General features: G+C 44.8%; 2 protein-coding genes across 2 annotated transcripts; one reads left to right on the top strand and one right to left on the bottom strand.

Annotated features, from left to right (window-relative positions):
* Positions 1 to 4,742: 4,742 nt before the first annotated feature.
* Positions 4,743 to 5,934, top strand: LOC139609650 (uncharacterized). Its single transcript, XM_071464534.1, has 3 exons — positions 4,743 to 5,140; positions 5,219 to 5,282; positions 5,632 to 5,934. The coding sequence occupies exons 1-3, from the start codon at positions 5,082 to 5,084 to the stop codon at positions 5,743 to 5,745; spliced, it is 237 nt and encodes a 78-aa protein (XP_071320635.1). The 5' UTR covers positions 4,743 to 5,081; the 3' UTR covers positions 5,746 to 5,934.
* Positions 5,935 to 11,242: 5,308 nt separating this feature from the next.
* LOC139609613 (NLR family CARD domain-containing protein 3-like) lies at positions 11,243 to 23,683 on the bottom strand. The gene is made up of 10 exons (XM_071464455.1): positions 23,583 to 23,683; positions 20,729 to 20,860; positions 20,384 to 20,497; positions 18,709 to 18,787; positions 18,327 to 18,552; positions 16,368 to 18,180; positions 16,080 to 16,253; positions 15,812 to 15,985; positions 11,938 to 11,984; positions 11,243 to 11,782 (listed from the first exon to the last, which is right to left on the bottom strand). The coding sequence occupies exons 2-10, from the start codon at positions 20,815 to 20,817 to the stop codon at positions 11,253 to 11,255; spliced, it is 3,246 nt and encodes a 1,081-aa protein (XP_071320556.1). The 5' UTR covers positions 20,818 to 20,860; positions 23,583 to 23,683; the 3' UTR covers positions 11,243 to 11,252.

A 23,683-nucleotide genomic window follows, 5' to 3' on the forward strand; every position in this document is an offset into this window, starting at 1 on the left:
CAGTCAGGACTGTGGTGTTACCTTTCGAGACCGGGAGTCCCGTGATGAAGTCCATAGAGATGTCTGACCACGGTCTGGAGGGGATCGGCAAAGGTTGCAGGAGTCCCATGCGTGACCCGGAGGACGATTTGTTGCGAGCACAGACCGAACAAGCCTCGATGTACTCCCGGACCCCCGCCTCCATCGAAGGCCACCAGAACCGTTGGGAGATGGCGAACATGGTTCTCCGGACTCCCGGATGGCAGGTGAGCAGCGAGGTGTGAGCCCAATGAATTACCCGTGGGCGCAATTCAACAGGGACAAACAAACGATGTTCTGGGCACCCACTGGGCGGAGGCGTCTCACCATTCGCTTGCTTCACCTCCTGTTCTATCTGCCAAGTAACCACTCCAACCACACGGTGAAGTGGGAGGATGGGTCCTGGTTCCTTGGCAACAGGCTCCGGGTCGTAGACGCGTGACAGGGCGTCTGGTTTGACATTCCGGGACCCCGGCCTGTAAGACAACGTGAAGCAAAAACGGTTAAAAAACAATGCCCACCTGGCCTGGCGTGAATTTAGTCTCTTGGCCTGTCTGATATACTCAAGATTCTTGTGATCGGTCCACACAATGAACGGATGCTGGGCCCCCTCCAGCCAGTGTCTCCACTCCTCCAAGGCGACCTTGACCGCCAGCAGTTCCCGGTTGCCAACGTCATAGTTCCTTTCCACGGAACTCAATCGCCGGGACAGAAAGGCGCAGGGATGCATCTTGCCATCCACCTCAGATCGCTGAGACAGGATCGCCCCGATCCCTACATTAGATGCATCAACCTCCACCACGAATTGACGCTGTGGATCCGGCAAGGTGAGAATGGGCGCAGAGGTGAAGCGGCGCTTGAGGGCCTGGAACGCCTCCTCCGCCTCCGGGGTCCAGATGAATCGAACCTGGGGAGAGGTCAGAGAGTGGAGAGGAGCAGCTATTGCGCTAAAGCCCCTGATAAACCGCCTGTATAAGTTAGCAAACCCCAGGAACTGCTGAACCTTCTTGCGGCTATCCGGCGTCGGCCACAGCGCTCACTTTAGCCGGATCCATCTGCACCCTTCCAGGGGCTACAATGAAGCCCAGGAAGGAGATGGTATCGGCATGGAACTCGCTCTTCTCAGCTTTGACATACAGGTGATTGTCAAGAAGACGCTTAAGGACTCGGCTAACATGTTGTGTATGAGTGTCAAGGTCTGGTGAGTAGATTAATATGTCATCCAAATAGACGTAGACAAACTGGTCGAGAAAGTCTCTGAGCACATCATTGATCATGGCCTGAAAGACAGCAGGGGCATTAGTGAGGCCGAAAGGCATGACCAGATATTCATAGTGGCCGCTGGGAGTATTAAACCCAGTCTTCCATTCGTCCCCCTCCCTCATTTGAACTAGGTGGTAAGCGTTGCGTAGATCAAGCTTAGTAAAAACCGTGGCCTGCTGAAGCTGATCAAACACAGACGACATTAAAGGGAGTGGATAGCGATTCTTTATTGTAATGTCATTTAGGGGGCTGTAATCAATACATGGTCTTAAGGACCCATCCTTAAAAAAACCGGCTCCAGCAGGTGATGAGGACGGGCGGATGAGCCCTGCCTTCAGTGACGACTCAATGTAGTCCTTCATGGCTTGACGTTCGGGCCCTGACACTGAGTACAGACGCCCCTTGGGAATGGTGGAGCCGGGGATAAGCTCGATGGCGCAATCATACGGACGATGCGGTGGAAGTGACGTGGCCTTGACCTTGTTAAAAACCTCCCTGAGATGGTGGTAGCAGGCAGGTACGGAGGTCAGATCCGGGTACTGGGACTCTGTCAGGAGGAACAGAGACACTGTTCATAACTGTGGTAGCCTGTCCAAGAGTCTGGTCCCTCAGGCACTTCCCCTTACAGTCTTCCCCCCACCCCAGGATCTTGCCCGTAGGCCAGTCAATGTGGGGGTTGTGGCCGACGAGCCATGGATGTCCCAGTACCAGTGTGCGTGCAGGTGAGTGATACAGGTAAAAATTTATCAGTTCAGAGTGATTGTCTAAGGTAAGGGCCACCGGTTCTGTGACGTCTGTAACAGTGAACAGTTCGGTGCCATTCAAGGCCCTAGCCTTAATGGGTTGTGAGAGGGCCTTGGTCTTCAACCCCAACCTCTTTGCTAACTCCCAGTCCATAAGACTTTCATCAGCCCCAGAGTCAATCAAAACATCCAATTCAAGGACTGTGGTGTTGTGTGTTACCTTGACAGAGGTCAAACTACGTGGAGCAGACCCGGAAGCTGTGGATTGGCGCCTCACCCGATCTGCCTTAATCGGGCAGGCGGCCACAAGGTGTCCGGGCTCCCCACAGTAGAAGCACCGCCCCTCCTTGAGGCGGCGTTGTCGTTCCGCCTGAGTGAGCCGGGCCCTGCCCAGCTGCATGGGCTCCTCATCTCCAGCAGGAGGAAACTGCCAGCGCTGATCTGATGATGTTCGGCCGGGACCAGACCAGGGAACAGCGGGGATGTGCTGTGAGCGGTCTGGCAACCGCTGGCACCCTCTCCGGAGAGCCTCAAATTCCCGAAGGCGGTTATCAGTTTGGACCGCAAGAGCGATGAGGGAGTCCAGGTCCGGCGGCAGGTCTAGGGGCAGCAGACGCTCTTGAACGGGGGCAGCCAGCCCCTTCAGGAAGACGTCGTAGAGGGCCATGGCGTTCCACCCACTCTCCGCAGCCAAGGTCCGGAAGCGTATGGCGTAGTCACATACGGACTCTTGCCCTTGCCTCAACCCACTCAGCTGTCTTGCCTTTTCCCGTTCAGTAGAGACCGGGTCGAAGGTCTTGTGAAGGGCCTCCTTGAAGTCCTGGAGGGAGCTGCAGAGCGGGGACCCCCTTGCCCACTCTGCCGTGGCCCACGCCCTCGCCCTTCCCGCCAGGTGGGAAATCATAAAAGCAATCCTGGCTCGGTCTGTGGGAAATGCGTTGGGGGAGAGTTCAAAATGCATTTCACAGTCTACAAGGAATGACTTACATTGTCCTAGTTCTCCTGAGAATCGCTCAGGAGCTGCCAGCCGGGCTCCAGCTCCGGCGTAGGCGATGGTGGGAGCGGGCGGGGGTTCGGGCGCAGCAGACACAGTCTCCGTCTTCTGAGGGTGACTGAAGAGCTGCTCCATCCGCTTGGTGAGCTGCCCTTGCTGGGCAGAAACGACAGCCTTGAAGTCCTCATGGCTATGGGCGAGGCCACTGACTCCCTGGCCCAGAGCAGCCACCTGCTCATCCTGACAGGCGAGGCGAGCTCCCTGTGCCCGAAGAGCCGCAGTTAGTTGCTCGGATCCTGCTGCGTCCATTCTGGCCAGTGTGTACTGTCACAACCGGGCAAGGACTCTGGACGCAGGTGCAGGATGGTTTCAAAAAAAAGTCTTTATTTTTAAATCAGGCTCAGCAAACAAAAAACTCTCCTGAAAACTGGAGGGACAAAAATCAAGGAATCTAGAAATAACACAAAAAGGAACAAGATACCGATTGGGTTCGGCGCTGTGGAAGGCTAGATCGTCGTGAATGAATGTCGACATAAACGACACACTGGCACCAGACAAGGGGAGACGCAGACTCTTAAACACATGGTAATAGGGGACAGGTGGAAACAATCAAACCAAGACACACAAGGGAGGGCAAGTGACCTGAAACGAGAGGAGAATTACTCTTTCAAAATAAAACAGGAAATGACAAGACATGGAGACAGGACAAAAAACCAACATGACCTCACCGCGGTGTGACACTTTGCAGCAAAGGGACAGTCTATGATAATGGGGGCCAGGTCAGGACTGTTTCTGCCAACAATGGAAGGGGCCCGTGGGAATCAGAGGGCCCCACCCAGGAGAAGTTGGAGAGCAGAAGAATCAGCACACAGGTATTAACACTGCATTATGAAAGTCCTGTGAGCTCCCCCGGCCTAGAGGATGGAAGAAACAACGGACTGACCATATTTATTCACCACAAACAACCAAAGTATTGACAGCAGAGACAGAACCTGTAGCCAGCTACCAATGTATGCACTGGCTCCTGGGAATTCTGGCTCTTTATTTTCCTTCATATCCCTCTGCTTTTAGTTCTTCAACATTCATGAACTGGAGCCTTAAAGCTTTTGATTATTTGCAAATCCTTGGTGTAAACTGAGATATTTTCAACTCAAGCACACCTGGACCAAACACACATCTGTTCACATTCACTCACATTCACATGCAACTGCACCGCTTTGTGTTCACATGAACCACTAACAATGATGAAGATGTGACCTTACCCACACTAACAGTCCTCACAGGAGGTTTAATGAGGTCAAACGAGTGGAAACGCCTGTGTGGATGGACAATGGGTGGGCAGGCTCTTTAAAGTACTAGTGGTCCAGATAGATCCAGATACAGTGTAAAATGGTAGTTACTGTAGCTGTATTCCATCTTAGTCTCATCTCCAAACACCTTGGCCTGCTCTAAAAAGTGGACCAATGTGTTTGGAAAGGATCTTGTGGTACCAGACTCTGAGAATCCCCCTTCATCAATAATTTCATAGCAAATTGCCCAATAGTCATCCATAAAAACTTGCTCTGAACTAAAGTGACTGACCACCACACACTTTAATCCCAACCCTCATTCAGAACAGTGAGTCTATGGTTGTCTGATGTCCAGGAGCTGGAGTCGGTTCTGCTTCATCACTCACAGCTGCTGTGCACACAAAACAATGAGCCATAAAAGACTTCCTGTTGGTTTATTCATCTCCAGGTCTGTGCAGATACAATAGAACCTAAAGCACGCTGCAGCACACTGCACCATCGCTGCAAGTGGATTAGTCACCTGCTGTGGAAAGTTTATGGAACATTAGCAGCAGAGAGAAGCGTAGAAACAAAACACATGAAGGGCTCTCGATCAGGTTTTGAGAATCTAATGATATATACAGAGCTCGCCAGACTAGAAGATGGCTGTAGAGAGAAGGTGAGGGCTGAGGTGTATGAAGGTCTTGGTCCTGAGGAGCGTGGTGGAGGTGGACTTCTTATTTTGACTCGTGTCTCCGGATCTGCTCATGTTACTGCCTTTTTTTTTAGGTGGTGATGCCAGGCAGCAAAAGAGCTGTAGAGGTGGATGAAGTGGAAGATCTGTCCCAACTGGAGTGAGTTCAGACACACACACACACACACACACAGCACCTACAGTATAATTAACCTGTTTGCCTACTGTATGTTCTCAGAGAAGTGTGCGAGAGTTCTGTGCTTCTGAACCTGAAGAAGAGGTTCCACCGTGACTGTATCTATGTAAGTTTCATTACTGGCCTCACACATCTGAAATATTTTACATCAGGTAACTCAGGCACTCTCCTCTTCTTCACCTCTCCAGTAGCTTTGTTAAAATTGATAAAAATGACATATAGCTGGGTATATGCTAAAGAAAATCACACCATGCATGTAGGGTAAGAACAATTTAAAGGTGCTTCAGAAAAAAAATGAATGCATAGATAACTGGCTAAAATTTACCAAAACAAATCTGGACCCCAAATATCTACAGTCCTTCCCAAATTAGGTTTTTTAGATTTGATTGTTTTTCTCAGAAAAGGTTTAGTGTACATATATTCATTGAATGGCTGTGTCGTTTTCTTTCCCCCAGACTTACATCGGAATCATGCTACTGTCCATTAACCCCTTCAAGCCTCTTAACATCTACACAGCTGAGCTGAGACAGAAATACCAGGGCAAAGAGCAGCAGAGAAACCCACCGTGAGCAAACACTTCACCACAGCATGAGCCTCATCAAGTGTTTCATTCACTTCAAAACATCTCCCTGTGTGCTCTCATTCTATCGTCTCAGAATTTAACCAGAAGACCTGCTCTCTCCCACCATCTGTACACATATATATTTTAAAGGATAAAGCTTAATAATATACCATATTTTTTTTATTACCAACAAATCCTGCAAACAGACCGAAACCAATAATGATATATCTTATTCCTCTGTGCCGTAGTGATAGAAAAACTGCTGTTGTCCAGAAACTATAAAAAAAGCACACACACACACTGTCCAGCTGCCAGAAATACTCACCCACCAAATGTGAATTCATCCGCTGCTGAAAATAGTGCCCAAAAATGCACTATTTCCTCCAGTTTCACTGATGTCTGATGTCCAGTAATTTGGTTCATAATCCAATACCTCCAAAACATATAATAGCAGCCTCAGCTGTACTGTGTGTATATATGGCCCAAATCTGGCCCATATACAGCATGACTGTCAGATACTACTTCCACATCTGGACCAACTCTGGCACACACGCACAAAACAGCAGAGGAAAATGCCATAATTTTCCCAGATGTGGAAGCATATGGGCCAGACTCAGGCCAAGGACCCAGGCAGTAGCTCAAATATACACTTTGTTTTATTTATTTATAACCCAAGTTGTAGTTTATCAATCTGCTAAGAATCTATGTCATGGGGCAGTCTGGAGGCCTTGTGGTTAAGGGGCCAACCATGGGCCTCAGTGTCCCCAGGTCCTGATGAGAACAAGACAAGGACATTTCTTGTAAATCATCTCTCTCCTCATTTACCATCATCACTCCACTATAAACTATCAAATAAAGGCATAAAATCTCCAAATAATTGAAAAGGTTTTGTCATCTCTGAAGTAATTTGTGTTCCTTGTGTAGTGGCCAGAGTGGTTCAGGAAAGACTGAGGCAACCAAGCTGATCGTTCACTACCTCAGCACCATGTGTAAGGGCAGAAACAACAATCTGTGACAGGTAATTTATTAATGTGCTTTATCACTGCAACACTGCAGGGCATTAGCAGGTGGACACTGTAGTCCTCCAACCATTTTCTTTCTTTCTGTTCCTTGACCAGCCCATGGAGGTCTTTCCCATCCTGGAGAGTTTTGGGAATGCCAAGAGGTGCCAAAACCATCCTTGGTCTTAAAAGCCTTAAAAGCTTGGTTTTAAAAGCCCTCACTGTAGCGTACATGTCAGTGATGACACGGCCCCGCGCCAGAAGCTGCAGGTGGAGCGCATTCAGGTGGCTCATGATGTCACACAGAAACTTTTTGTCCCGTAGGTCTGTTGTGTCTTTCCCTTTGCTTTCCATGAACTCACAGATCTCCTCACACAACTCAAAACATCTTTCCAGCACCTTTCCCTGGCTTAGCCATCGCACCTCTCTGTGATAGGGCAAGTCACCATATTCTGAAATGTATGATGCAGTAATAAGCTGTCAGCTTATCACTTTCCTCCTGCATCTTCTCCCGGATCCTGCCCACCAATCCACTCTTTTGACGGCACTCCATCTGTTGTCAGTCCCATGAGTTTATCCCACAGCAGCCCCATTTCATTTACACATCTGGATACCTCTTAAAAGAGATCTTTCCCCGTAGTTGTGCCATGCATTGCTCATAATCCCAAAAGTTCTTCTGTTACGCACAGGCTTGAGTTCACTCCACAGATGTAAATTGACAGCTGGGCAGTATCAGAAGTGTCGGTGCTCTCATCCACAGCAAGGGAGTATGCGATGAAATCTTTTCCCTTTCCCACAAGCTGTTGTTGGAGGTTGGCAGCAAGCTGACGTACACAGTCAGCTCAGGCTCACGTTTAAAAATGCTGGCATTTTTCCTGGGCACACGGCATCGCAAACTTTAATCATGCAGTTTTTGACAAATTCTCCCTCGGTAAAGGGCCGGGCTGTTTTTGCAACCCCTGCTGCCACAATAAAACTGGCCTTAACAGCAGCCTCGCTTTGTGATTTGGCTTTTGTAAACATAGCTTGCTATGACACCAGAGTTCTTTTTATATCTTCTAATTTCTGGAGCCTTTGTGTTGTGTCCAGATGCTTGTATCTGTCGTAATGTTTCGTTTCATAGTGTCTTCTAATGTTGTATTCTTTCATTACAGCCACACTGTCTCCGCACAGAAGACACACAGCTTTGCCCTTTACATCCGCGAACATATACTCTGCCTCCCACCCTTGAGTTTGACACATGTGATATAAAGTGAACAACTGAGACTCACTCAGCCTGAACTCTGTACAGATCTGATGTCTGTCTCTGAGCTGTTTCCTCCTGTGGCTCCGTTTACACACTGACCTCTGCTCCTCTACAACTTGTCCTGATGATCTGAGTCAGATCATAAACTGCAGACACCAGGCATGGGGTGTTTTTTTTGGACCTGCTGCTGCACCTGAACCTGCTGCTGTCATTCCACATGTTGTTATTGTTTACTGTACCTGTCTTCTTGTGCCTAACAGGCTAACTACCTACCTTCCATCTGGAGAGCCGCTGCAGCTCCGACATCGGCGTGCTCGGCTTTGAAATACAGAGCAACGTCAGTGTGCTGAAAGAGAGCAGTGATATTAAAGGTTATGAGAGTGAACTGAAGTAAATAATGGTGCAATATTTTGAACATGTGCATATTGTGTTTATTATTTTATGCCGATGTATGAATGTGAAAGGGAGGTTTGTTTTATTTTCCTAAAGCCAATTTAAAGGGGAAAGAAAGACATTTGGTAAATCATATGATGAGAGTAAAATAATATTTAGTTTTGTAATATGCAAACTACTGAAGGAATTTATTTCATTTCACTGTGAGTTTAAAGTTGCATAGAGGGTAATTTTTGGTAAATAGGCCTATAGTGTTGGAGTAATTAAGCACACCTCTTTGATACCTCTAAAACAAACTCAATGTGTATTTTCTATGTATTTGCACATGATTTTGATATGGTTATGATAGATAGATAGATAGATAGATAGATAGATAGATAGATAGATAGATAGATGACTCTATTCATCCCCGAAGGGAAATTAGTTTGTTACAGCTGTCCGGTGTATTATAATACAAAATATACAATAGAATAAAATACAGAGGTAACAGAAAGAAAGAAATAAAAATACAGAATGGCAGATATAAATAATAATATACTATGTATATGCATATGTAAATGGAAAGTGCAAAAAGATGGATACAAATATTGTATGAATATGATATATAATATCAATACGGTTAGTACACGTCATCTTGTGTCATCTTGGCTCTGACAGAGGTAGATGAGTTGTACAGTTTGACCACAGTAGGTAGGAACGATTTCCTGTATTGTTCCTTAGAGCAGCGGGGTTGAATGAGTCTGTTGCTGAAACTGCTCTTCAGCTTGTCCATTGTTTTGTGGAGGGGGTGAGAGGGATTGTCCATGATTGCCAGCAGTTTTGCCAGCATCCTTTCCTCCACCACCTCCTCCAGGGTGACAAGTTTAGAGCCAACAACAGACTCTGCCTTTTTGATGAGTTTGTTCAGTCTGTTGGCGTCCTTTGCCTTGATGCCTGCACCCCAGGACACCGCAGCAAAGAAGATGGTGCTCACCACAACAGACTGATAGAACATCTGCAGCATCTTGTTGCAGACATGAAAAGACCTGAGCCTCCTCAAGAAGTAAAGCCGACTCTGACCCTTCTTGTAGATGGCCTCTGTATTGGTGGACCAGTCCAGTTTATTGTCCAGTGTTACACCCAGGTACTTGTATGAGGCCACTAAATCCACATCCGTCCCACTGATGCAGACAGGAGAGGGCAGAGGCTTGTTCCTCCTGAAGTCCACCACCATCTCCTTCGTCTTCGCCACGTTCAGCTGCAGGTGGTTCTCCCCACACCACTTCACAAAGCGCTCGACCAGGTCCCTGTACTCAGCCTCCCTCCCTCCCTCCACACACCCCACAATGGCCGTGTCATCAGAGAATTTCTGCAGATGACACGACTCAGTGCAGTACTTAAAGTCTGACGTGTATGTGGTGAAGAGGAAGGGAGACAGCACATTTCCCTGGGGGGCCCCAATGTTACTGATCAGACGGCCAGACACACAGTTCCGTAATCTCACAAACTGCGGTCTGCCCGTCAGATAGTCATCAACCCAAGTGACGAGGGGAGCACCCACCCGCATGTTCTCCAGTTTGGCCTTCAGCAGTCTGGGCTGGATGGTGTTAAAGGCGCTGGAGAAATCAAAGAACATGATATATATTTTGAATGTAAATGGTTGCCTACCGTAAATATTATTGAAGTACTGTTCACATGAACAGATAAATATGTGAGCACTTGAATACTTAGTTCTCATATTTGATACACTTGATTATTGAATGTTGTACAACTAAAAACTGAAGCTTTGAGATTTGATAAGATTGAAGAAGATGAACATATCAGGTTTGATGCAATATGTTGATTTTTGACATTTAAACCTTTAATGATGCATCTGAGAAAAGAATGTAAATTATATGACCTTGTGTATAGGTCAGGTTTTTGAGAGGACGGGAGAAAATCCGAAGGACCAGGACGAGATTCCGGCCGTGACAGATTGCGAGTCAAGCACTTTGAGGAAGAATCACCACAAAGGAGATACACACGTACACACTCACACCCATACATTCACATTACACTCCACTGGACCTTTAAAATCAGGTGCACCTGCAACAACTCTTATTTTTAAGGGCCCCAACGGACACTTTATTCTTTTATTTTTGGCAATTTGGGTCATTATTTTATGGTTTTGTACAAATTGAACATTTCTCTTCGTTCACTGTAAAAAAACAAGAGTGGCTGCTCAGCAGTTATTAAAGTGCCTGTCTCATTATTGTTGCTGAACACATTGGCTCCTTACGAATTTAGTGTCTTCTGATCCTGGCCAGAGTCTTATAACTGCTCCAAGTTGTTATTATACTGTAATACACTTTACATCACTAAAGTTGGTTACACAAACAATGACTGCATATAAAGAGTCTATGGAAGCTATATGTGATCAGACTCAGGCTCAGACTCTTCAGGGGAGTCAGGAGCTTTCTAATTCACTCAAAGACAGTTTGACAAGTTTCCCTCAGAGCCTTTGAGTTTTCACTTTGGGTGTTGGACTTCAAACTTCACTGAGTCATCTGAGGATCAAACCTGAATGTAAAACACCTGAAGAGTCTCTAACACCATGGGAGACCATGAGACATAGGAGACATCATCTCTAAAAGCTGCTCAATCTTTACTCTGGGTGCTGGACTTTATGACATGATCAGGATCAAACACACCACCTCTAAATGTCTCACCACTTTGAGGCTGTGACAGATTTTCAGTTTTCACTTTGAGTGTTTGACTTCAAACTTCACTGAGTCACCTGAGGATTAAAACCCAGGACCACAAAACGTTTGACAAGTCTTCCAGCAGCTTGAGAGACTGGGACAGAAACAAAAACTAGTTCTTCTCTCTGTTCAACAGAGGCTCTCTCTGCTACACTCAACACAGAGACACTGAGGAACCAGGAGTGGAACAGAGTCCAAACCCAGGATACAGAGGCTGAGTGAAGGTGGTGTTGAAGGTGTGGAGGTGGATCAGTGAGTCAGAGGAGACTCTGTAGAAGGACAGAGTGCCAGCAGGACAATCCACATACACTGCTACTCTGTGAGAGACTGAGGAGGAGGAGGAGATACGTGTACTTATTTCATTGTGCCAAACACAGTAAACACCATCAGAGCAGATCAGACTCCAGGACTGATCGTTCAATCCAAACCAACAGTCATTACTGTTTCCTTTTCTTCTGATTCCTCTGTAACTGACTGATATATCAACCCTTCCTCTGCACTCGACCTCCCAGTAACAGCGACCAGTCAGACCAGTTCCACACAGCAGCTGGTGACACTGGTCAAATCTGTCTAGATGATCAGGATACGACTGATGCTCCTCCACAAGTGTCATCTTCCTGCTGTCATCAGACAGTTTGATGTTTGTGTTCACTGTGTTTGTGTCGAATGTGAGTTCACAGGAATCTGATGGAGAGAACAAGACACATCTGCAGTTATTGATCTATCATCTGATCAGTTATTGACAGTCTGATGATGACTCATGACATCAGTGATGTGACAGTTTGAAGATGGTTGAATGTGCTGCTTTGTTTTCATGAGTCAATGATAAACACACTTACACTTCCTCAGACCTGGTCTCAACCACTGGACTCCAGCAGGCTCCACCCTGAAAGAGGGAGGGGGGTCAGACCAGCACGTTCTCTGTCAGCATGCAGACATGGACATTACATGGCTCTCATACACACATTGTTTCATGATTGTGTTCAAATGGAGGCTTGTATGTATGGACGCATATTCACAGAGAATGATGCTGATGCTAGCTGTTATCCTCAAACATAGACTGTATGTCCTCAGATAGTAACGCATTTTTCTGCTGTAGCTTCACTAGACTTCCTCTTCTTACAGGACAATGTCTGAGCCACACACAAACACACACACACACACACACACACACACTTGTCACTAAAATGAGCTTCATGTGTCACTTTGCTCCACAGTGTCTCAGTCTGTGACATGTTAGATGAATAAATCTGACAGATGATGTTCACATGTCACTGAACAGTTTTGCAGAAACATCAGACCTGATGTTCTGTTTATTCATCAGCTGTCACACAGCAGCAGGAACCATACGAGCTTCTGTCGCCACATTTTGATTTGACTTCAAGTTAAAGTCCAGAGGAAGTCAGAGAAACTGTAGAGCAAAGAGGAAGAGGCTCAGAGAGGAAGACTAGTGAAACTACAGCTGCTGTACAGTTTTCATTAAGGAGCCACTTTGTGTCTTCATCTGATCTGGTGTCAGATTTGTTTGGGCATCAAGACACAGAAACTGAAAACAGCTGTTTCATGTTCAATACAATCACTCAAATACACTAATTATTCAACTGTTCACAACAATGAGTTTTTTTTTCAACCAGTCCTCCAACCTGAACAACAACCACCCTTTGTCAGGAGTGTCTCCTGAAATAGTGCTCCTACAGCGGCAGCTGTCCCTACCTCTGTCGCCTTGCTTACTATAATAATGGTCAATGGTTGGTCAGGTTTAGGAAAAGATGGTGTTAGGCCCTGGTTGTATTATTGACTAATGTCCAGTTTCCTCTCATGTATGACTGTGGTGTGACTGTGACAGTTTTTTTTGTGTGAGAGTGAGTGCTCTTTGTCTGTGAGGAGCTTTATGTGTTCCACCTCTTGGTCCCTCCTGATTGGCTGGATGCATGGGCTTGGCCCGGGGAAGTGGTGGCTGCTGGTCGGCTGCTTCACAATATCCAGCATTTTAAACTCCATGGTTTGTCCTGTGCTCCGGTGACAGAGCTGACAGCAGCAGCTCGGTTCTGTCCCGGCCCCCAGTCTGATTGTGTGTTAGTTCTCTCTGTTAGTTTGGTCAACTGTGACTTCTGATCAGGCCCAGTGCTGCTGTGAGTATGAAATAGATTTGGGTTTTGTTTTGGGGGATGTAAATAGATGAATTCACTTTCTTGTAAATAGCACTGAAGCTGTAGGGGTGAACTGTCATTTATTTTTGATCTGTTTCCTCCTGTTTTTCTTTACCTTAGGGAGCCAGGTTTAGTTGGTGTCTTTAGTTTCCTTTGTTTTCACCTCGGGTTAGTCAGCACTTTCTGGGAGAGACTTTCTTCTGATTATAGTTTTGGCCTTGGTTCACCCTGAAGTTGTTGCTTCTAACACTTGAAATAAATGACTTCACTTCCTGACAATACGCTGCTTCCACCGGGGCAGAAACCTCCTTCAACTTTTATGTTGCGCTCCTATTTCCCTTCACTGGAGCGAAACATCAAGTGATTTGATTTGGGAAGTGGAAGTGATTTGGGTTCAAACAAGTACTTCCTCAACATAAGCTGATCTTTGTTGTCATGGTTACAATAATAACAAAGAACGTCATGGACAGAGCCCTTGAAAGAGAGAGTCGCGTCATCTCCGTTCACTCCAATGGACCATGTTTTTGCAGCAATGGTGGATCATGGAGCGTCTCTATAGTTCCAGGAAGTTAGCAGCAAATAGCGGCAGCACAGTGGAGCAACAACAGAATATGCTGTTTGGGACGCACGTTTGAAAGGTAAGACTTGTAAAGAATGTGACTGTATATTATTGGTACAGCTGAATCATGTTAACAGCAGTTTAGTGGTTTCCCCACTAAATTAGAAGATTTAGGGACGTTAACAGATAACAGATTAGACTGAGTTACTGGATATGGATAAGGTCAGCAACACACAACATTAGCCAGGAGCAGCCCATTAATTTTAAAATCCGTTCTCAGAAAGTCATTTCATCCAACGCTGTGGAATTGGAGTAACAGGCTTTTAAACGTGAATTTTTGGGGGGTTAGTTAAATATTAGTTAAATATATCAGTGGGGCCTGTGTGAATATCCATTTTGGAAAACAAGCTACTGTTACACAATAATACAGAAGCAGCTTTTTGTGATACATCACAAAACTGCATATTTGAGACTGAAAGACCAGAGGGGGATTCAGTGGAGCCTGAACATTTTCTGCAGTCAGACCACACTCTCACTCTGTCTCAACTCCCTGGGTTTTACAAGCCTTTCCCTGTTCCTTTTTTTTTAATAAACCAAACATGAAGCCAATGATGTATTCTTCCCTTGAGGAAAAAGTGCAAATGTAGTGTTTAATGCATATTTTTTGTTGTTAGCCTCTTTAGTGATGGTAAGGTAGCTCCTGCTGACCTGAGCTAAATCCTCATTGTTCTGACTGAATGCAGCATCCCCACGCAGCACAATAAACCATGGTGCAGACTACTGTATATGTAAGACAGAAGACGGGCACAAACCACTTCACATACTATTCATGTTTCTGAGTTTACTGGAGATTTATGAAATGTAAACATAGACTTTATGTCCTCAGATAGGAACCATTTTTTCTTTTAAAAGAATATAGTGATGTAATTATATACATGTGTCAGTGTGCTGTATACATATTGTAAATCAATGCATTTATTATTATTAATGACCAAAAAATGACCAAAAATTGCTTAAAAACCACAGTTCTGTCTCTTCTCTACCTCGTTTTCAAATTTCCCGCCTCTAGCTTCCAGGAACTATGTGAGGTCTCCATGAATCACATGACAATTAAGCATTTTGGACTTCCACTGACCCGACTCTCTTTCAAGGGCTCTGGTGATGGATAATAGAAACAACATAAACTGCTACTTTCACATGGGAATCGAACACGGCTCTCCTGTGTCATATTCTTGTGTTTTGTTAACCCATCTATCCACTCCAACCTCCTCCTGACATGGACTTTGTCGCTCTATAAACTACATCACTGCACTTTTCCCTTTGCTCCTGTCATCATGATTACAACCACTAGATGTAGCCTAGCAATAGAACCTAACTATGGGTTATAATAACCTGCTGACAGACGATCTGTGGGCACATTTGTTACAGAAGGACAGTCTTGTTGTTTTCAGTTGGACAGCTGGAAGCCTCCGTATAGTTATTACATCTGCATGTCACAGTTACGATTTACTGTAACCTAAATACAACAGATCACATAATCACAAGATCAGGATCTTACAGAAGTTCAGGTGATTATTCATCATCAATATTTTAGAAGACAGAGACATGATGGTGCCACCTGATTGAATTCTCCATTATTTCCTCCCTGGTTAAAGACACCGGGAGATTAATGTCTCTGAGCAGTGGAGATGGTTTTATTATTGTTGTTCAGTTGTTATTAGTGCGTCAACACTGAACAGGTCTCTACAGTGTTACGACCCTAATGCTGGGGTCCGGTGTGGTCTTATGTTGTTGCTCTCTCTCCTGCTCAGGTGTGGCCCCTCCCTTTATGAAACTTTTTATTATGTTACTTCCCCTCATCCCCTAGTTCCTCATCGGGGAACGTAACAACAGTCTCTGGGATTGTTCTGTCGAAGCAAAGAACTTCTGTACAAATCTGTCATCAGCTTTGACAGAGGAAATGTTTCCAACTTTTCTCCTCTATCAGTCAGTGTCTGTCCATACCTGAGAGAGTCCCGTCTCCAGTCTGGATCCTCCAGTCCAGCAGACAGCTGCTTCACTCCTGAGTCTCCTGGATGATTGTAGCTCAGATCCAGCTCTCTCAGATGGGAGGGGTTGGATCTCAGAGCTGAGGCCAGAGAAGCACAGCCTTCCTCTGTGATCAGACAGCCTGACAGACTGCAGACACACAAAACCACACACAGGAACCCTCTGTCAACACTTGGTGCTCTGTTAAACAGTCATCAGATAAATAAGGTTGATGAGGCCTGACCTGAGAGTTTCCAGTGTACAGTGTGGACTCTCCAGTCCAGCAGACAGCAGCTTCACTCCAGAGTCCTGCAGGTTGTTGTTACTCATGTCCAGATCTCTCAGACTAGAGGACTGGGAGCTGAGGACTGAGGACAGAGCTTCACAGCTTCTCTCCGAGAGGTTACAGTGACTCAGTCTGAAGAGATGATAACAAGGAATTAAAGAGGAGAGGAATTTATTTTCTCTCCTGTTCAACAGAGAGAAGTGTCTTTATGTAATGATGAATAAAACAAACCCTCTCTACACTTACACAGCTTTGTAAGAGGCTTTGACCACTGGCAGCAGCCTCAGAAGAGCCTCCTCTGAAGCAGAGTATTTCCTCAGGTCAAACACGTCCAGATCTTCTTCTGATGACAGTAAGATGAAGACCAGAGCTGACCACTGAGCAGGAGACAGTTCATCTGTAGAGAAACGTCCTGATCTCAGGGACTGTTGGATCTGCTCCACTAGAGAACCATCATTCAGTTCATTCAGACAGTGGAACAGGTTGATGCTTTTCTCTGCAGACAGATTGTCATTGATCTTCTTCTTGATGTACTGGACTGTTTTCTGATTGGTCTGTGAACCACTTCCTGTCTGTGTCATCAGACCTCGTAGGAGAGTCTGATTGGTCTGCAGTGAAAGACCCAGAAGGAAGCGGAGGAACAAGTCCAGGTGTCCATTTGGACTCTGCAAGACCTTGTCCACAGCTCTCTGGAAAAAGTCTGTTTCTGTAGATTGGACTTTTCTTCTTTTTGCCCTCTTTGATGTTGTATCTTCCTCTGACATCAGATTGACTCCAGAGTTGATGAAGGTCATGTGGACATGAAGAGCAGCCAGAAACTCCTGAACACTCAGATGGACGAAGCAGAACACCTTGTCCTGGTACAGCCCTCTCTCCTCTGTAAAGACCTGTGTGAACACTCCTGAGTACACTGAGGCTGCTCTGATATCGATGCCACACTCTGTCAGGTCTGATTCATAGAAGATCAGGTTTCCTTTCTGCAGCTGCTCAAAAGCCAGTTTTCCCAGAGACTCAATCATCTTCCTGGTCTCTGGACTCCAGTGTGGATCTGTCTCAGCTCCTCCATCATACTTGACCTTCTTCAGTTTGGATTGAACCACCAGGAAGTGGATGTACATCTCAGTCAGGGTCTTGGGCAGCTCTCCTCCCTCTCTGGTCTTCAACACATCCTCCAGAACTGTAGCAGTGATCCAGCAGAAGACTGGGATGTGGCACATGATGTGGAGGCTTCGTGATGTCTTGATGTGGGAGATGATCCTGCTGGCCTGCTCCTCATCTCTGAACCTCTTCCTGAAGTACTCCTCCTTCTGTGGGTCAGTGAACCCTCTGACCTCTGTCACCATGTCAACACACTCAGGAGGAATCTGATTGGCTGCTGCAGGTCGTGTGGTTATCCAGAGGCAAGCAGAGGGAAGCAGGTTCCCCCTGATGAGGTTTGTCAGTAGCACGTGCACTGAGGTGGACTCTGTCACATCAGTCAGGATCTCAGTGTTGTGGAAGTCCAGAGGAGGTCGACACTCATCCAGACCGTCAAAGATGAACACAACCTGGAACTGATCAAACCTGCAGATTCCTGCTTCTTTGGTTTGAGTGAAGAAGTGATGAACAAGTTCCACCAAGCTGAACTTTTTCTCTTTCAGCACATTCAGCTCTCTGAAGGTGAAGGGAAATGTGAACTGTATGTCCTGGTTGGCTTTGTCTTCAGCCCAGTCCAGAGTGAACTTCTGTGTTAAGACTGTTTTCCCAATGCCAGCCACTCCCTTCGTCATCACTCTTCTGATTGGTCCATCTCTTCCAGGTGGGGATTTAAAGATGTCTTCTTGTCTGATGGTTGTTTCTGGTCTGGCTGGTTTCCTGGATGCTGTTTCAATCTGTCTGACCTCATGTTCATCATTGACCTCTCCAGCCCCTCCCTCTGTGATGTAGAGCTCTGTGTAGATCTGATTCAGAAAGGTTGGTTTTCCTGCTTTAGAGATCCCCTCAAACACACACTGGAACTTCTCCTTCAGCTCAGATTTAAGTCTATGTTGACAAACTGCAGCAGGAGTTCCTGAATGAACTTAAAAGAAACAGGATTCATACAGAAAATCAAATATTTTCATTTCCATAAAGAATACATATATGAACATATTTCCCTCATGTGTTGAGACATTAGTAAATGCCTCATTTCTGCATCATGTTGAATCTTTAGAGAAATCCTCTTACTGCTCTGCAGACAGTCAGCCAGCTCCTCCTGCTTCATCCTCCTCAGGAAGTTCACTGTGATCTTCACAAATGCCTCTCTGATGCTCCTCTGCTCTTCATCCTCACCGTCCAACACCTCCTCATCCTCCCTCTGACTCTTTAAGCATTCTGGGTAATCTGGACTCAGAAGCTTCTGGATCTTCTTCAGCTCGTTCTTCACAAAACTGACCATGTTCTCCTCCAGAAGCTGGAACAGAAAACTGTATGAGTGATAGCATCAAACTAAAACCATGGAGCCAAACATCAGATCCATGTTGGACAGACTGACAATCCACTGGTCTAACAGTGCAGCATGGAGATGATTATGAGCAGATGTGAAAGTAGCTGTTGTACATGTACAGACCATGAATATGGAGTCCAGGTGTGTTTGATGCTGCCAGGCAGACTGACCCCTGGGAACCTCTGAGCTCTCCTGGTCCACTCTGTGGAGGAATCATGAAGAATGAGCTCACATTATGTCTGTCCACACAGAGACAGACACAAGCTGAAGGTCCATGAAGTGATGTTTGGATGTGGACAGTGAATCTGACCACTCCCTGTAGATGTAAAGGTTTACTAGTCCTGCTGATCCCACTGAGAATCAACAGCTCAGTCTGCAGCTGTTTGTAGCTTCCAGCTCAGTGTTTGGGTTCACCAGTTTGGTTTAGTCCCAACGTCTCTCAGCAACCCTCCATAAAACTCTCCCTCTCTCACTCAACACTGCTGAAGAGCCTGAAGCAAGGCACCGAGACCCTGCAGCTGCTCCAGTGGAGCTGCTCAGTGTCTGCATGTATAAGACTGGTTGTACTGGGCAGCAACTAGTATGAAAATGAAAGTGAACCCGTAAAGTTTCACTGAGTAAATGACAGTTCAAACATGAATCAGGAACATCTGAAGGGATCAGTTCCCTCCATCAGAGGTGTTTGTCAGATGCAGTGGTGCCAGCAGCAGTAATCCTGTAGCACTGTATTTGAATGTGTTTGTTTATTTAGCTCAGTGAGGGAATCTGTTGCTGCTTCATGCCGACTTTTGCAACATTTTTGGAGATTTCAAACTCCAGATACACACTCTTTCATTGGTTATAACCCAACAATATCAAGGGTAACAACAAAAGCAGTGTACCTCAGCTTTACAATTAGTATCAGAGAGGAAAGCAGATGACATGCAGCAAAGGGCCTCAGGTCGGACTCGAACCTGGACCACTGCCATTAAATATAAGGGTTTAAGAACTGAGCTGGTCAGTTGACTGCTCATTGTTGAACTTCTCCAGTCCACTTGTAGACTAGAACTAGTTTGGTTTGACTTGTCACCACTCTATTTACAGCACAGGATATCAGACAAAAATGATACGGAACGGAGCATTTTTCCTTCAAATAAGGGACAATCCCATATTACATGGGACGGTTGGCAACCCTAGTGGGAAACCTAAAGGTAGACTTCAAGCGAGAGGCGGTTCTAGTGCCTATTATGAAATATAATCCTCTCCATCCACCTCCCTCACTGATTGGTCAGCTGTGTGCAGGTGAAAAAGTAGGCGGGGTTTGACTTTCTCTCTTCACACAAAGTACTTCTGTCATTTTTCATGTGACCAACTGAGGTCAACACTAGGGCTTCATGATATTTGTAAAAATGATGATGATGTGATTGTTGTTGGGGCTTGTGCCAAACAAACATGTTCCTTTACGTCTAGAGAATATGATTTGTAGGTCGGGGCGTCTCTGTAGCACCACAACACTTATGGTGCTGACAATGCACAAACAGTGACACATTTTACCTTCATCAGTAAACTGCAGCTCCTGTGATTTGGATCATATTTGGACTGATTGTTCAGCCCTAGTCAACACTGTGAATGTCTTCAAGGACAGACTGGATGTAAACCACATCACTTCTCCCCCCTCTCTTTGATGGCCACAGTTTGACCTCCACCTTCCAGTGTTGACATTCACAACAAACAGAAACACTTTGATTTCAGACCTGATCCAACAACACGTTGTACAAATTATTTTTTTTACTACAATAACCTCAGTTTTACAGCTTACATCTGATCAGCTGATGGACGTCCTCCTTTAAAGTTAATGATAACATCCTTCGACAGGTGGCTCTTTAAAGACAGACAGCTGGGTTCAGGAGAGTCTGGTCTCTGCTGCTGGATCCTGAAAAAAAACACAACTGATAAATGTGCATGTTGAATAAAAACTGATGAAAAATATGTTCAATCTTTGAATAAATACAACAAGTAACTTAGTGTGAAAAGACTTTGTGTCAGTTTGAAATTCTGACCTTTGATCAACAGATTGTCTGAAATCTAAATGATGGAGCAGTGATGTGAGTGCTGAGCTCTCACATGGAAAAGAGTCATGGACAGTTAGAGATCCTCATCTCACCTCTGAGCTCTGGTCTGGCTCTCATGGCCCCCACACAGAGTGGTTTTAGAGGGAGGGCCCCCCTCCTCTCTGTCCTCACACTGATCCATGCTGCTGAGTTCACATCCACATCAGCTCACACACACTTTCTACCTTCATGTGGAGAGAAACACAAATCATTCATCTGCACATCAACTGAAATTGACATCACTTCTCTTGTAAAAATATCAGCTGCTCCTCCACTGACAGACTCTTCTTCTCTGGTTCATATCAGTGTCAGCTGTATTCAGTCAGCAGTGTGAGGAAGAGGAAGCTGCTGTACTTCTACCATCAGTCCACTAGATGGAGTCAGGAAGCTGCAGTGAAGTGAAGAGCAGCCCAGCTCACACAAAATGGACCAACATTGACATCCACTGACACACAGAAGGACTGAGATCAACTGATTGGATCTGACATTGATCCAAATATGTGGAATCAATAATCAATAAAGTCTTGGTAAAGTCCTGACAATAACATGACATGTTCAGTACTGATCAGTGATAGGGAGAAATAGTCACTATGGATCAGTGGTAGGGAGTAATAGTCAGTGTTTATCAGTGATAGTCAGTATTGATCAGTTAAAAGGAGTAACAATCATCAAAAATCTTAAATGAGCTCGGGCCCAGAGAAGTTGGTGACGTTTCTGGATCATGTTTAGATGTGGTTTCCTCTTTGCATGGTAGAGTTTCAACCTGCATTTGTGGAGCAGTGATGAACTGTGTTCACAGACAATGGTTTTCAGAAGTGTTCCTGAGCCCATGCAGTGATTTCCACTATAGAATTATGTCTGTTTTTAATGCAGTGCTGCCTGAGGACCTGAAGGTCATGACCATCCAGTACTGGTTTTCAGCCTTGTTCCTTGCACACAGAGATTTCTCTGGATTCTCAGAATCTTTTAGTGATATCATGAACCGTAGAGGCTGAAATTCACAAATTCTTTGCAGTTTTACATTGAGGAACATGATTCTTAAACTGTTGCACTATTTGCCCACACAGTCTTTCACAGAGTGGTGAACCTCTCCCCATCTTCGCTGCACAGAGACTCTGCCTCTCTGCAGCCTCTTTTTATACCCAATCATCTACTGACCTGTTGACAATTAACCTTATTAGTTGTGAGATATTCAAACAGGTGTTTTTTTGTAGCATTACACAACTTTTCGAGTCTTTTGTTGCCCTGTCCCAACTTTTTTAAAACGTGCTGCTGCATCAAATTTAAACTGATGAAATATTTTTCATAAAACAATAATATTTCAGTATTTCAACATTTGATATGTTGTCTTTGTTCTATTTTCAGTTAAATATGTGTTTACATAATTTGCACATCATCAGATTCTGTTTTTATTTACATTTTACTCAGTGTTCCAACTTTTTTGGAAACAGGGTTGTACATGTACCTGATCTTCTACTTTTATTGGTGCTGGAGTCGACTTTTCAATTTTATGTCTTATCTTTGACTTTTGCACTTTAACCAGTGTCGTCGGACGACGATGTTAGTTCTGAAGTTTCAATGACTGTATGGCTGCATTAAAAGAGCTGTAAACCTTTATGGTTCACATTAATAACCTCATCTCCAGGAACAATGAAGAACTGAGACAGTGAGTGAGTAAAATCTGTCAAACACAATCTACAGATAAACTGAAAAAGATTCTCCATTATTCCAGAAATAAGATTTCCTGGGATTACAGTGATCGATTCCGTATATTATATATAAAACATTTTATAGTGTTGTAGTGTGGAGATGCTGATTGTGTTGCTGCAGCTTTCAGCCTGGTTGAATAACTGAATTTATTTCATGATTTCAACAGTGTTTGTGTTTCTGTGAAAATTAGATGACTTTTTATTTCCTGTTGACCTGTGAACAACCTCAGACTCTTTTTCCTGGACTGTGGACAGTGAACGTCCCTCACTCACTGAATCACACTGGTTGTTAATGTGCATCATTTTTCACAGTGACTGAAGGTAGTGACCTTTGACACTGCCACAAAACGTCAACAGTAAAATGAATGGCACACACAGTTCATGGCTTCAACAAAAACTTGCCAGCAGCACATTTTCAGAGTTTTATGATCAACAAAGTCACTGACTGTAAAACATCTGTTCCAACACGGAGTTCACTGTTACTGGTCGACACTAAAGAGAACTAACAATCATACTTTGATGATTTTGATTGTTAAATCTTCTGTCATTGTACCATAGCACCAGTCTCAGTGACATTATGTTTCATAAATTTCAGTCATATATTTACAACTTTACATATTAAATTATTCATTCGAAAATTACCACAATGGTTAAAAAATACAGAAAGTCTAATGTATTGGTTCAAACACCACAAGTTCATATTGATGTGACTTATTTTAACAGCAGCCAGAGGAAGTGGATGTACATGAGACTACTATGACTGAAAATACAGCAGTGTAATAAATCTAATCTTTGTCAAACTGAATTGGATTCAGTCTGTGGTCATTTTCATGATGCTGTTGAACTGGATTACATTTCAATGTGCAGCTGTTTGTATTCATTTCTCTCCTCATGTACATGAAGATGAAGGAGACTCAATATTAGAAACTTCCAGCAGCGGCACAGAGCAGTGACTTCATATGAACCACAGATTCAAACATTTGAAGTCGTGTCAACACAACAACATTTAGTGCAGCATCACATCACACAGGTGTTTCTGATTTACCAACAGGCTGAAGTCTCTTACTTCTTCTGTTTCATTCCTTTTCACCAATACAATCAACAAAACAACACATCGCTGCTACCAGCATCTGTACTGTTCTCAGATCAGGTGAACAGCCACTGACACAAACATGATGAAAGCTGTTGGTTACGTTACCTTCTGATGGAGGAAATAATCTGCATGAAGCTGATGAGAGAAGGTGAAATTAAAGTGCAGCTCTCTGTGTTCATCTTCAACTGAAGATTTCTTCAGGGAAA

Source organism: Trachinotus anak, unplaced genomic scaffold (genome assembly GCF_046630095.1).
Source record: "Trachinotus anak isolate AG129_WGS33_773 ecotype Australia unplaced genomic scaffold, CSIRO_AGI_Tana_v1 ptg000026l, whole genome shotgun sequence".
NCBI classification, from domain to species: Eukaryota; Metazoa; Chordata; class Actinopteri; order Carangiformes; family Carangidae; genus Trachinotus; species Trachinotus anak.

Coding starts and splice junctions, on each gene's coding strand:
- LOC139609650 (XM_071464534.1), top strand. CDS start 5,082: ATGCCAGGCAGCAAAAGAGCTGTAGAGGTGGATGAAGTGGAAGATCTG. Junction 5,141..5,218: donor GAAGATCTGTCCCAACTGGA/GTGAGTTCAGAC, acceptor GTATGTTCTCAG/AGAAGTGTGCGAGAGTTCTG. Junction 5,283..5,631: donor TCCACCGTGACTGTATCTAT/GTAAGTTTCATT, acceptor TCTTTCCCCCAG/ACTTACATCGGAATCATGCT.
- LOC139609613 (XM_071464455.1), bottom strand. CDS start 20,817: ATGGATCAGTGTGAGGACAGAGAGGAGGGGGGCCCTCCCTCTAAAACC. Junction 18,181..18,326: donor GGCTGACTGTCTGCAGAGCA/GTAAGAGGATTT, acceptor GTTTCTTTTAAG/TTCATTCAGGAACTCCTGCT. Junction 15,986..16,079: donor TGTACACTGGAAACTCTCAG/GTCAGGCCTCAT, acceptor GTGTGTCTGCAG/TCTGTCAGGCTGTCTGATCA.